This window comes from Dendrobium catenatum, unplaced genomic scaffold, assembly GCF_001605985.2.
Source record: "Dendrobium catenatum unplaced genomic scaffold, ASM160598v2 fragScaff_scaffold_493, whole genome shotgun sequence".
NCBI lineage: Eukaryota > Viridiplantae > Streptophyta > Magnoliopsida > Asparagales > Orchidaceae > Dendrobium > Dendrobium catenatum.
The window spans coordinates 418,146-432,620 of NW_021318955.1; the positions used below are offsets into that span (position 1 = coordinate 418,146).

The 14,475-nt window shown below is 39.2% G+C and overlaps 1 protein-coding gene across 1 annotated transcript; it reads right to left on the reverse strand.

Moving 5' to 3' along the window:
• Positions 1-2,677: 2,677 nt before the first annotated feature.
• Positions 2,678-7,057, reverse strand: LOC110108149. Its single transcript, XM_020838664.1, has 2 exons — positions 6,700-7,057; positions 2,678-3,396 (listed from the first exon to the last, which is right to left on the reverse strand). Exons 1-2 carry the CDS (start codon positions 7,055-7,057, stop codon positions 2,678-2,680), a joined length of 1,077 nt encoding a protein of 358 aa, XP_020694323.1.
• Positions 7,058-14,475: the final 7,418 nt, after the last annotated feature.

Sequence of the window (14,475 nt, forward strand, 5' to 3'; positions counted from 1 at the left end):
AAATAGCAACTATTCAAACAGGGTTTCACCCAACCTTAGGTCTATAGGATACTGATAAAGACTTACTCCTATTAGACAGATTAACTAGGAAACCAAAGTAGGCATCACCTAACCTTGGGTCTAAGGAAGGGCATCACCCAATCTTAGGTCTACAGGATGTTGATAGAAGACGTACTCCTAATAGATAGAATCAACTGAGAAACCAAGGTAGGCATCACTTAACCTTGGGTCTAAGGAAGGTTATCACCTAACCTTAGATCTATAGGATGCTGATAGAAGACTTACTCCTAATAGACACAATCAACTGGGAAACTATGGTAGGTATCACCTAACCTGGGGTCTAAGGAAGGACATCACCCAACCTTAGGTCTATAGGATGCTGATAGAAGACATACTCCTAATAGAAAGATTAATTGGGAAACTAAGGTAGGCATCACTTAACCTTGGGTCTAAGGAAGGCCATCACCCAACCTTAGGTCTATAGGATGTTGATAGAAGATTTACTTTTAATAGACAGATTAATTAGGAAACTAAGGTAGGCATCACCTAACCTTGGGTATAAGGAAGGGCATCACCCAACCTTAGGTCTATAGGATGCTGATAGAAGACTTACTCCTAATAGACAATTTAACTGGGAAACCAAGATAGGCATCACCTAACCTTGGGTCTAAGGAAGGGCATCACCCAACCTTAGGTCTATAGGATGCTGATTAAGGACTTACTCCTAATAGACAGATTAACTGGAAAACCAAGGTAGGCATCACCTAACCTTGGGTCTAAGGAAGGGCATCACCCAACGTTAGGTCTATGGGATGCTGATAGAATACTTATTCCTAATAGACATAATAACTAGGAAACCAAGGTAGGCATGACCTAACCTTGGATTTAAGGAAGGGCATCACCCAATCTTAGGTCAATAGGATGTTGATAGAAGACTTACTCATAATAGACAGAATCAACTCGGAAACCAAGGTAGGCATCGCCTAACCTTGGGTCTAAGGAAGGGCATCACCCAACCTTAGGTCTATAGGATGCTGATAGAAGACTTACTCCTAATAGACAAATTAACTAGGATAGTCATGCGGGGAGGAAACTTGCTTCGTATAGAGGATCAAAACCGGCAAACTAGGATGGTGCCACGAAGGGCGTACTCCACCACTAGTGAGTCTAATCCTAAGAAAAGGAAGGACCTAATCTTAAGGAAAAGACAGAAGTATCAAGAAAGTATAAGAAAGCATATATAACTAAATCAAAATTGCAAGTCAAAGAAAAGGAAAATTTTATTGATTTGACAAAATGAGCTACATCAAGCATAGTTCTTCATAAGGAAACGCCCATTAACAGGTAACATCGGGTGATTTCCTTTACAATCCACTAGCTAATACGAGCCTCCTTCGTAGACAGTCGCTACAACGAAGGGTGCTTCCCAAATTGGTTCAAACTTACCTCCCAACTTTTTGGGGGCTAAGATCAGCCTCCGAAGGACCAATACCAAGTCTCCTACTTGGAAGGTCCTAGGTCGCACTAACTTGTCATGAGCTTGAACCATTCAATATTTATACCACTCTAGACTTTTTTGAGCTTGGAGACGTCGCTCTTCAAGGCCTTCAAGTTCTTCCAACCGCAGTTTTGCATTTTGTTCATTCGTGATTTGATTCTGAATTATAATTCTGAGTGAAGGGATTTGTATCTCTAAGGGTAAGACGGCCTCAAATCCATACACTAGTGCAAATAGAGTGGATTGGGTTTGGGTTCTACAAGTGGTGCGGTAGGCCCATAGAGCTTCCACCAACCACTCATCCTATTGCCGCTTGTTATCATTAAGGGTGTTTTTAATGATTTGCACCAATGTTTTATTGAAGGCCTCAGCTAATTCATTTTCTCGGGGGTAATAGATCGTCGAGTATCTCCAATCAATGTTATGGCGTCTTACAAAACTATTGATTTTTGTAGACTTGAATGCAGACCCATTATCAGATATGATTCTGCGGGGTATGCCGAATAGATATACGATATGATCATGAAAGAACTTTAACACATGGTGGGATGTTACATTACGTAGGGAAATTGCTTTCGCCCACTTTGAAAAGTAATCAGTAGCAGCTAATATGAAATAATGACCTCTCGAAGAAGGGGGGTCAATCGGCCCGATAACATCTGTGCCCCAACTTTCGAAGGGCCACGAAGCTATCGTAGGGTGCAACATATTAGGCGACTGATGTAGAACCACACCATGGACCTGACATTGATGACAGCGCTTTGCAATATTCATTTAATCATCAATCATTGTAGGCCAATAGTACCCAAGTCTTTTAATTTTCAATTTCATCTTTGGACCCGATTGATGTGCACTGTATAGTCCTGAATGGACCTCAGTAACGATCTTCAGGGCTTCCCATTTGTCCAAGAAACGTAGCCACATTTGATCGAATGATCGACAGTACAATGAATTGTTGATTTGTGCATAAGATAGGGCACATTTCTTATTCTGATTGGAGAGAGATTTATCGTGGGGAAGTTTTCCCTCTTAAAGGTAGTCAATTAAAGGTTGTCTCCAATCACCTTCTTCTTCAGGCGTCGAATAGGTAGAAAGGATTTGGAGAGGTTTCTTACTGATATATTCTAAATCTATAGGAGAGAGGGCTTTGTGACCCTGAATCTCTATAGGGATTGAATCTTACTCTTGGCATGTGAATTCCTTTGCAAGTTTTGCTAAGGCATCTACTGAAGAATTGCTTCCACGGGGTACCCTATACAGAATCATGGTAAGAATTTGTTCGAGCAAGTGAAGGGTGTACTTGTGGTATTTTGAAAGATTAGGATTCAAGACCTTATAGGTTCCTGCAACTTGATTAATTACCAATTGAGAGTCACCAAAGATCTTAATCGCTTTAATCTCCATCAAAATTGCAAGTTTCAAATCGATTATCATAGCTTCATATTCAGCCTCGTTATTCTTGCAAGGCTCCAACAAATGGTAGAAAAAGTGCATCATCCCTCTCTCCGGCATTATAAAAATTAAGCCGACCCGTACCTTTCTAGGGATTATAGATTGTTGGGTTGCATCCCGGCGAAAGGACACTACACCATCAAAATATAATTCCCAAATGGCTTCTCCAGATTTCCTCAAACTCATGACTTGTTCATCTGGTAAGTCATCATTCAAAGGAGAATCTGCCGGCAGCGGGTGTGCCTCCAGGAAGTCGGCAACGGCCTGTCCTTTTACAGCACGGAGGGGGATGAAAGTAATCTCAAATTGGAGTAGTATCATAGACCAACGAGCCAAACGTCCTGATAATGTCGGTCGGGTCATAAGATACTCCAAAGGATTAACTTTAGAAATCAAACTGATCGAAAGGAAAAGCATGTAATGCCTCAGCTTTTGGGCCGCAAAAACTAAAGCAAGGCAATGCTCAATTGGTGGGTATCAAATTTCAGTAGGGAGAAGTCTTCGGCTAAGGTAGTAGAGAGCATTCTCTTTTCCTTTGTCGTTGACTTGAGCTAACAGGGCGCTTAAGGATTCATCTAAGGCTGAAGTATAGAGGATCAACGGTTTTCCTGAAATCGGAGCGGCTAGAACTGGCAGATTGGAAAGGTATTATTTGATGTTATCAAAGGCATTCTGACACTTCTTGTCCCATACGAATTTAGTATCTTTCTTCGCAATGGTTGAAAAGGGTTGGCATCTCCCAGAAAGATTAGAAATAAACCTCTTTTTATATGCCAATCTACCTTGTAGAGAACTTAATTGAGTATACTCTTAGGAGATGGCATATCTAAGATGGCTTCAATTTTAGCAGGGTCGATCTCAATTCCTCGGTGCCTCACTACGAATCCTAAGAATTTTCCTGAAGTGATGCCAAAGGCGCATTTCAAGGGGTTCATTTTTAAATCGTAGCGACACAATTGTTCAAATACAACACTTAAGTAATATAGGTGAGCCTCTTTGACCTTAATCTTGACAACTAAGTCATCAATGTATAACTCCACTTGATTGTTGATTAAGTCATCAAAGATATGAGTCATGGCCCGTTGGTAGGTTGACCATCATTCTTCAGGCCAAAATGGCGTCACCTTATAACAAAAGATCCCTATAGGAATTCTAAATCCAGTATTTCTCTCATCTTCAGGGGCCATCTTGATTTAGTTATAACCAAATGAGCCATTCATAAAGGAAGAAATAACATGCGAGGAGGCAATGTCCACCATAAGTTATGATATAGGTAGAGGGAACTCATCTTTAGGACATCCCTTATTCAAATCCCTATAGTCAACACAAATTCAAATCTGACCGTTTTTCTTTCAAACTGGCACGATGCTGGCCACTCAAGAGGGGTATTGTTCCTCTCGGATGAACCCGACTTCGGCCAATTTTTTAACTTCGAAAATGACTTGTTGCTCAATCTCTAGGCGCATACGCCGAGGAGCTTGTTTAATAGGAATTGCATCATGCCGAACTCCAAGTCTGTGGACCGCTTCCTCAGCGGACATACCTGACATTTCATCGTATACCTAGGCAAAGAAATCCCTGAACTTAGATAATAATTGAATTAAATCTTGACTCTCACTCTCGTTCACTAAAGTACTTATGAAAGTAGGACGGGGGTCATCGTCAGTTCCTAGGTTAATTTCTCTAACTCGTCGACCGTTGATTTAATTTCCTCTTCGAATTCGAGGGGGTGCATCCCAAACTTGAAGTTCATCGGGATTGTCTAAAGTCTACAAACAGAGCCCATCCAAAGGACAGATGGGATCCATATGGACATTTGAAGATTCAAGATGATAAGTTATCATTAAGCAGTATTCATCATCATCAAATGAACTAACTGTTCCAAAGCCGATACCAGCCATTGGATTTTTCTTGATCTTGGGTTGCCAAATATTTTCATGGTATATGGCTTGACCCTTAGTCCATCGATACGGCACAGGACCTTTGGAAAAAGTATTTTTCACACAGACAGAGAAGTAGCCGAAAGGTAATTCCATTAATTCATTAAAATCTACCTCCTCAAGAGTTACATCACCTTCATCCCTTGCGGAGGAGGGGCTAGGAAAGAATTTCTAGACTTTCCTTACTTAACCGTTCAGGTTGGGGGCCACTTTGACCTCTAACCCGACAATCTTGCCAGCTGACAGTGGGGTTAGGGAATGGGCCTCAATCCTCCTACTAAGCTTTTCATACATTATTAATTCAGGCTCATCACTTTTATCCTTCGAGTTAATTCACCCTTAATCACATGTTCAATGCCATCTCATTGATACTTTACGCATTGGTATAGGGTAGATGGAACCATTCTATATTCGTGGATCTAAGGTCTACCTAGGAGTACGTTAAATGACGTTGCCGTATCAATTATATGAAATTTAGCTTCAATTTTCAACTCTCTTATCTCTAAGAGGAAAGTGATTGAATCTAAAGCTCTCTCGACTTTCTCGTTGAACCCATGGAGCACCAACTTATCAGTTGAAAGCTTGCTAGTATCAACTCTGAGGTAAGCGAGTGTCTTTATGTTCATTACGTTGATCGATGCACCTGGATCAACGAGGACTCTTGATTACTTGAAATTTCCCACATCTAAAGTAATGTAAAGGGGTCGATTATGGTCGGCAATTCCTAAGAGTAAGTCTTCATCTAAAAAAGTAACTCTAGGGACCTCTTTAAAGTAAAGTGCCTCATCTTTTGAAGTTGAAGCCAATTGGGCTAGGCAAATCTCAGGGTTGAGAAGTGCCTTGATTAAAGACTCGCTCATTTCTTTGGAAAGAATGTGGGCATCATAAATAATTAATTGTGTTGGAAACTTCCTAAGATGGGCAAGGACATTATAATCAACTTTAGGAATGACAGACTCGAAACTTGGAGGAATTAAAGGGAAATCAAATTTTTGAGGGGAGTTTGGGTTTAGATCTTTGAATATGGATTGCTTGCCTTTCTCTTATGGGGGAAGCCTAGGGGGTAAGACTTTACCACCACGAGCGGGCAAACTAGAGCAGTGTCTACACTCACCGTGGGCAACGGATCGTTATTTCCCGAAAGAGAGTCATAATCTAAAAACTCTATCTTGATAGGACTTCTCTGAAAGTTAAACTGGGAGAAATCACTCTCTGATAAGGTTTCACATTCAACATCTTCTTGAGTGGTCGACTCGGGAGGGTCGGTTTGTTTGAGATTGAGATTTACTTCAACAGAATTTTGATTTAAAATAAAATAATCATCAGATTGCACTTCAGACTTATGGCTAATCATCTAGATAGAGGTAGAAGGATATTTTTTATTCATCTTTTGACCCTTTGCCTTTGATGGGGCAAAGTAAAAGTCATATAACAAGAGAGGGGAAAGGGTTTTTACACCCCCATCCGCCACTCTAATACATCTCACATCAACACACTTCCTCTCTACAAATTCATCTCTCTTTTATTTTACATATTTCACAGTAGTTCCTACGACTACTAGAGAGGGAAGTGGCTCAACATCCTTTCGCGAAGCGTCCAGGTCAACTTCCCACACCGGGCCCTGGGCTGTCATAGTTAGCTGTTGAGAAAGATGAAAAGATTTGTTAATCGACTTTTTAAATGCCCGAGACAGAGCAATGTCCCAACCATCTTAGACTTAAAGAGAAGAGTTAAGAAGATTACTAGAGATAGTTTTGATTGAGGCCTTTTCTGGATCCACTAAATACTCCTTAGGAATTATAATATTACCTTGAATGTAGGTCCTCTCGAGCCAATCTTTGAACACAACATAATCCTCGAGTGGATGACTGAGGATTCGGTGGTACGGGCAGTATTTAGGATCCTCTTTCTTACTTTCATCCACTGGTCTCTTATCCTCTGGTAACTGGAAATCTGGCTTCTTTAACAAACTCTTGAAAATCCTTTTAACTGAATCCCTTTTAAATGGATAAGGTGTTTCCAATCTCTCTCTAAAAGGGATGATGGCATGATCTCTAGTATGCTGAGGAATTATCTGAAAGGGCTGCTTCTGAGGTGGCTGTTGTGGAGGTGGAGCGCTAGGCTGACTAACCACTGGCCTCTTCCCCTTGTCAACCGCTGAGACCATAGCTTTCTTCTCAAAAGTTTTAACCTCTTATAAGAATGGCATCCTAGGAGCCTCTTCCTGCAAATATCTAGCCATGTTGAGAAGTTTTTCAAAAGTTTTAATAGTGAAACCCTTCAGGAGAAAAGCATTCGGGCCATGAATATTCTTTAGATGAATTGGCGTATTGCTCTTGCAACTGGGGTTCACACTTCATCGAGAGATTTCGCCACCTCAAGATGTATTCAACCAGAGACTCTTCTGGCTTTTGCTTTTCAACAACAAGATCGCCCATAGTGGTGCATTATTGCGCTCCAGAAAATCTCTTTAGAAAAAGATTTTCTAGATCGCAAAAGGTTCTTACTGAACCGTTGGGAAGATTGGCGTACCACTCAAAAGAAATGTTGGACAGACTACTTACAAATTAACAAAAAAGTAGAGCATCTAACCCTCCTGCATTGCAACAGCTTGCTCAGAAGTGGGCCAGATGATGTCTCAGGTTTTCGACTCTGTTGAAAATTTTAAATGACGGTGGCATAAAACCCTTTGGATAAGAGACTGAGTCATACGCCTCGGGGTAGGGTCTACCCTTTGGAATAGACGCAGTCCCTTGTGAAAGAGCTAAGGCCTCACTTACTTGGTCCTCAATCAGTTGTTTAATGTCTTTCTAAGGTGGAATTGGAGGGGCGGTGGAAACTATGGGCTGAACTGAAGGTGCTTCTGGTGGGTAAGGAAGGATCACAGGTGCTGACTCGAGGGAGTTGGAACTAGATTCTACCCGTTTAGCTTTTTCTGTGATCTTTCGAGCTGATTACTGGATTTTAAGGGACTCTTGTTGTGATTTATCAAACCTTTCTTGCATTTCCTTAACTTGTGACATCATGCCTACTAGCTGAGTCTCAAAGTTTCTTATATGCTCTTCATCTCTAGCTTTTATTGACTCATCTGAATCTAACTGGATAGTAGGTGAATCTTCATCTCTAACGGGTCGATGCTTGCAGGGTTAAGCTTCTTTATTAGACCCTCTGGTTTCAACCATACATATGCTACCAACATAATCATATTCATCTTCGAGGAGATCATCCAGATCTGGGTCAAAAGAGGCCATTCCTTCTCTATTCAACAGAATGTTCCTTATCTCTTGTACTACCTCCTCGACCGGTCTATCCCTAATTGACTTGGGATCGAGGGGCAAGTATCCTTTATACTCAGCCATGTCAAACAGTTTTTCAGAATCCAATATGGAGATGATTTGTGTAAGCTTTGGATTAGGATCCGGCTGAGGCTCCGGAATTGGTTCATCTTTCATCTCTAGATCCTGATCAGTTCTCTCCTCTTGGACTATCCTAGAACTGGCAGTCAGAAGAGTGGCATCCTCTATGGGGTTAGGGACATATACCTCGGGGGGTGAAGTAGGAGCTTGTAAAGAGATGGCTCCTACATCTGGCAAGGTAAGGTCCTCAGACACCTAACTAGGGAGCCTAGGAACGACACTCAGATCTTGGAGCTCATCAACTAGGGTAGTAGTGGTGGTGGTGATTGGATCTTGAACTAAACTGGCGTAAGGGACACTATTGATTGTGATATCTAGAGTATTGACAAAAACATCAATTTGATCAACTGATATTGGAGGAGGAGTGACTGGAACTCGTTAGAGTTGAAGAATGAACTTAGAAGTTTTGGAAGGTGATGGTAAGTTCTCCAACTTAGTTCTTTTGGGCACAAATTTCTGCTCAGGGGACTTATGCCTTTTGTTCTTAACATCTACAGGTCTTCGAATTTCAGTCTCCTTTGGCTGAATAATCACTGAGGCCAACTTTACAAGCTTAGGAGGGGGTACTGGGGGCTACCAACAGAATGGTGGTCTCTCTCAGACCCAATCAACACAATACCTTCAATTTTAGAAGATGGAAGGCGTGGCACCCAATGATACCCATCAACTAGTACTGAGGTGACAGGTTGTTTGACATACTACTTGTTCTTTCTGACAGGTTGAGGGGTTAAGTTCTTTGCCTCAGAAACTTCTTCTTCCAATGTCTCCTTCTGGAAGCTAAGGTAGATGACTCCCTTTAACTATTTTACATACTCCTCCTTAGTCTGCCCAGACTTTGCAGCACAAGTGTGGATTATGTTCCTTAATATCCTTATCCTCTGGAGGTATTTTTCTTTTGGAGTCCTCTTGATTGAGTAGTGAACAGGGCATGGTGGGGAGCGGGCTATCTTAGCTGCCCTCTCCTCCCCCTGAGCAGCAGCGAGGGGGTAGAAGCAACTCCCCTTAAGGAGAGGAGAGGAAGCAGGAATAGGTAGCTCCTTAGTAGCCTCAGGCTCTACTCGGTCTAAAGTCTTAAAAGGTATAATTCTCTGAGCCTTAGAGATCCTCTTCCTAAGTCTCCTCAGATAGTTCTTTTTCTGGTTCTTAGTGGTAAAGGTAAGCCCAAAATTGGATCCTTCCTCAAAAATAGATTTAACTTCAGTGGGAACCTCAACAACTAGTTTAGATTGTTTCTTCTCATCACTGACTACTAACAAGGCAGGTGCAGATCCCACAATCAACTCAACCACTGGGGGAACTTCCTTACTGGCATCCAAACTAACTATCTGGTATCCGTCCATGGAGAACTCAAGGGTATTGATTCCCATCCAAAACATGATAGTGTTTCCCTTGTCATTCACTGTTAAGGACAGCTCTCGGTCGAAGGAGAAAATTAATTTGCTAGCCATTTGAAATTTTTTGAAAATTAAAGAGGGGATTGGAATTAGATTTCTTTTAGAAGAGAAAAATTTTGAAAAATTAAAGCTCATAATATAATCTCAACTCCCCTTCCAGTACATGTTAAGTGGTAGAAAATATCACCCAACACACACTAGTGGGACAAAGAGACTATGCATGTGCCAGAGGAGATTTAGATTTTGTAACACATGTTAGCCCATAGAGGGATCCTATGGGGTAGCATGTGATGACTTGAAATTTGGAGAAAGTTTTAAAAGGAAATTTGAATTTTGTGATATTTAAAGTGGTTTTCTCACCAATTCCAAAACACAATGGGCAGAGTTTCCCCTTGCCCGAAGGCTTATGGAACTGTGAGAAAACTCAAGTAAAGTAAACAGCTTGACCCTCCCCACTTCTAAGGATCAAAAAGGGAAGCGAGGGGGTTAAGGCTAGGGTATTTACAAATACCAAAATTAGGGTCTTCAAATTCTTTGCAATCTTAAGAATTTTTATATTATATAAAAAATTATTAATTATAAATTCATAAGATTGAAAAGGATATCCCAAAGATCTGATTTGACACTGTCACCTCAACGGTTGACCCGGGGGCAGAAGCTCAAAATCTGAACAGACAGTTAGTATCAAAAGGAAATTGGAGGTAGGACCTCTCTTTTTATCATACAAGTTATTTTAGATGTTGGCCACACTCACCCAAGAGAGAAATGGGTAGAGGGACAAATGGAAGAAAGGTAGTTAAGACTACCGATGAGATAAAATTTTGTTACTATTAAAGATGGAGAGAGAGATTTAGTCCCACGAGGCGTGTCATTTTTTTGTTGGTGGAGTTTTGAAAACATGTTTTGAAAATATTGGTTTTCTTACGGAGTTAAAATTTAAATTCCAATTATAAAATCGAATCATCCCGTTAGAAAGAGTATATCACCTCGGAAGGTGAAAATAAAATTTCATAACGACGTTCAGATTTAGAATTATGAAATTCATCTTAAATATCATAACCGGATACTAAAGAGAACTTCATATGGACCAAAAGGGTCAAAATGAGGTTCTACTGAATTTCCAGCTACGATATTCAAGAAGTGTGATCATTGATTTTCCATCCAAAGCCTTATCAAAGAAAAGTGAATCTCCTTAAAGGGATAAAATGCCATTCGATGATAATTCTTTGAATTTGATAATAATGATCATTCTTTGATCTTTCCCAAAGGAAGCCAATACAAATTTTAAAAAAATCAATTTTTTTGAAATCAGGTGAATATGTGGTTCTAAATCTCCTACGAGTGTAATCCCTCGTAGTTAATTACATCGTATGGAGTGATGTCAAAAAGACAGGAACTTTGGAAACTCAAAAGGGAATGGATCAAGATTGAGCAGTTATTAACAGAGTCAGGGGAAGAAATGTAGGGGACACTTCGAGATTCCGGAACCATCCGGAAGTGTCCCAACTTAATCTAAGTGTTGGGCTTTACATTTTAAGATTGAAAGAATATTTAATTAGAGTTGAGCATTTTATTAGAAATTTTGGATTATATTCTCGAAGTTTAGGGTCTCAAAATCAAAGATATGCCCCAGATCTTAAATTTAATTTGGACACCGGACCATAGTTGTCCGAACCTAACTAATTGAGTGCAGATCCTGGACTTATCCCGGCCTAGATTGGGGAGCCAACTAACCACCTAATCGATTTAAAATAGATGAATCCGGTCTTTTATGAAAGAGTGATAGGGACATTTTATTTAAAGTTTTGGAGAGTTGGGGCCGATATCTAGAGATTTTTCTAATTGGCCCCTTTGACTTATGCTGGGTGCAAAAATTCTAGGACTAATACAATTAAAATTTTAACTCTTTTAATTTATTTTTAATGAAATGCATGCTAGTTAACAACCTCAAACCAAGTATGCTTGAAAGTTAAAAACAGGCTTAGAAAATAATTTTTTAGAAGACTGGACTTCCCCATGTCCGGCACCTCGTCCTCATAGGTCAGACTATCCGGACTTTACCCGCAAGTGGGAAAGGGTCTAAAGCAAGGAAAGAAGAAGTGCAGAAATATGCATGCGACCCCAAGCTCGGTCCCCTGCTAATTCCCTAGATTCGTTATCTTTCTTTATTATTTAGACTCACTAAATTTTAAACTTTAAGATTATGAGTATAAAAATTTTCACACTCTTATGAGTCTAACGTATCCAGGTGAAAAAAAAAGTGACACACAAATGCAAAAAAAAAATTAAGAAAAGTAGGCAACCCTAAAGGCAATCACATCAAAAATATTAAATATAAATGAATTAATCAATAAAAGTCCATAGGCAAAGTTGTCTTGCTTATTACAAAGTAGAATTTTGTGGAAAGTAAAGTGGCCTGTCACCACTGACAACAACCCGGATTCTAAACCTAGTAGTGACGCAAATGGTTTTGAATGGGATACTTTCTGTCTTCAATTCTTCAATCTTGTTCTCCTTCAAGTTCATCTCCTTCGGGCTCCTTGGATTCTTCGTAGTAGACTACCGAAATGGATAAGAGGCACTTCCTTTGAGAGGAAGGCCACTCTTTCCTCTTTGGGTAGGAAAAAAGTGATCCAAATTTAGATCTCCAAATAGAAAAGGGCTACTCCCCTAAGGGGTTTCCTTTTCTCTTTGGAATCCAATTCAAATCTCCACTTTCACAACACTTGACACTTGTACAAATTACATTTATATAAAAATGAAAAAAATCTAGACTCTCTTGCAGGGTTATCCTAAGAAGTTAATGAATCAAAATATTTATTCCCAAGCAATTATATATGTGCAGAAAAGTAAGTAAACACACTGGCCACGCTCTTTTTATTTGGGGGCTTTAGCAGCTGAAGCACCTGTGCAAGCATTTATAACAATAGAATTTTTTTATTAATTTAGCCCCTTTTCTTTATTGCCCTGCATGAGCATGGCCACCTGCAGAAAACTGCATGAACTTCCAGATTGTACCTATCCTAAGGGTAATCTAATCACCAAATACATCAATCAACCACAGAGTACAGAAAAAGTAAACAGACACAACAAAGCAATTCCATCCACAACATGCAGTAAAATCACAAAAAAAATTTGCACACAATAGTAAAGTAAACACCGGCCTAACCTAGATCTAGAGTTGGTTTTCCTAACAAACCATCTAAAGTGTGTGTAAAAGATCGTGTGGCTGGGGTAGATCCTAAAGTGGGTGATTAGTTAAACTTATCTAAAATTCTTAGTTTGTTAAGGCTTAAAAGGGGGATTTAGGTTAAGGTTTAAATAATAATATATTAAGAATTTTAGTTAAAGATATTTTATGGGTTAATTGATTACTACCTTTGTTTCACACCGAGGCCCTAAAGTTTATTTCACTTTCCTTGGGGCTAAGCTAATAGCCTCGTAGGCCTGGGTTACGCAGTAGTAATCGGAGTTGATTAGGTTAGTTTAAATTGGTTGGAATTAAGGAGTGAAATAATATGAAAGGAGTTGGTTACTAATTTTAAAGCATTGGTTGAGAATTTGATTAACCTACTAAAAAAAACTGGAGTTTAAGAGAGTGGATTTTGGGAGTTATCTAGATATACTGACTAAGGGGTCAAATTTTGATTTTTAGAATTAGAGAGAAATTTGATAGTTTCAGATTTTTAATAAATACTAGACTTTATTATGAGTTGTTAGAATTGTGGTACATTCAATTTGGAGTTTTCTACAAAAAGTTATGAGTTTTAAAAATTTTAACCCGATTTTGACCTGAGTTGACTAAAATGTTGACCTTTTGACTTTGACCACATATTGGGGGTTTGATATTTTTAGAAAATACTAGATTTTAATTAGAGTCATTAGCTTTTGAGTTTGATTGATTTGGAATTTTCTACAATTACTAATGAATTTTGAAAATTTAGGTATTTATTGGAATTATTTAATTGTTTCCATTAAGGGTCCTTTTTAGTGATTTGAGGCCAAATGAGTCCTAAACATCTTGAAATCAACCCCAAATATTAGAAATGATCTAAGGGGTGATCAGCAAGTGTTTAAAGAATTTTTGGGATTTTTAATTAATTAAAATGATTAAACATTGGTTTTGACTAAAAATTAAATTAAAGTGGATTTTAATGTCAAATTAAGGGGACTTTAATTTTCACTAGATAAGGGTTGAATTAAGGTCAGTTAGAAGTATTTTAGGTAATTTTTTTAATTAATCTTGGTTTATTAGAAATTTATTAAGGCCAAAGGGTGATTCTAAGGGGGGAGTACTATGGCTCCTATTTGGTGGACCAAATGGGCCCCAAACTTGATAAGATTTAAACCAAGGGATCACCTAATCCCAAGGCATAAACACACTAAATTTGGGCCCAATTGGAATCTTCTAAGGTGGCTAACTAAGCCACCTAAGGTGATCTCTAAGTCACCTTAAGAAAATCCAAGGGAGCTATCCTAAGCTTGGATTGGGGCAAAATCACTGGATCTAAACTCCCTATAGTACACATCACCAGCACACACAAAATTAAATCCTAATTCTCATTGGAAAGATTATAGTCCCATTATGAATTTAAGGGTCAACCTATGACCCTTGAATTCAAAATTAGGGAATGATGCCCTTAAACATTTCAAACAGAGTAGATAAAATTTGGGCTTGTCAGGAACATGTCCAAATTGATTCTCCCAAAATTCCTGGTCCTAAAAAATTAAATAGAAACAATAAATGCAATAATTGAGATAATACTAATACTAAA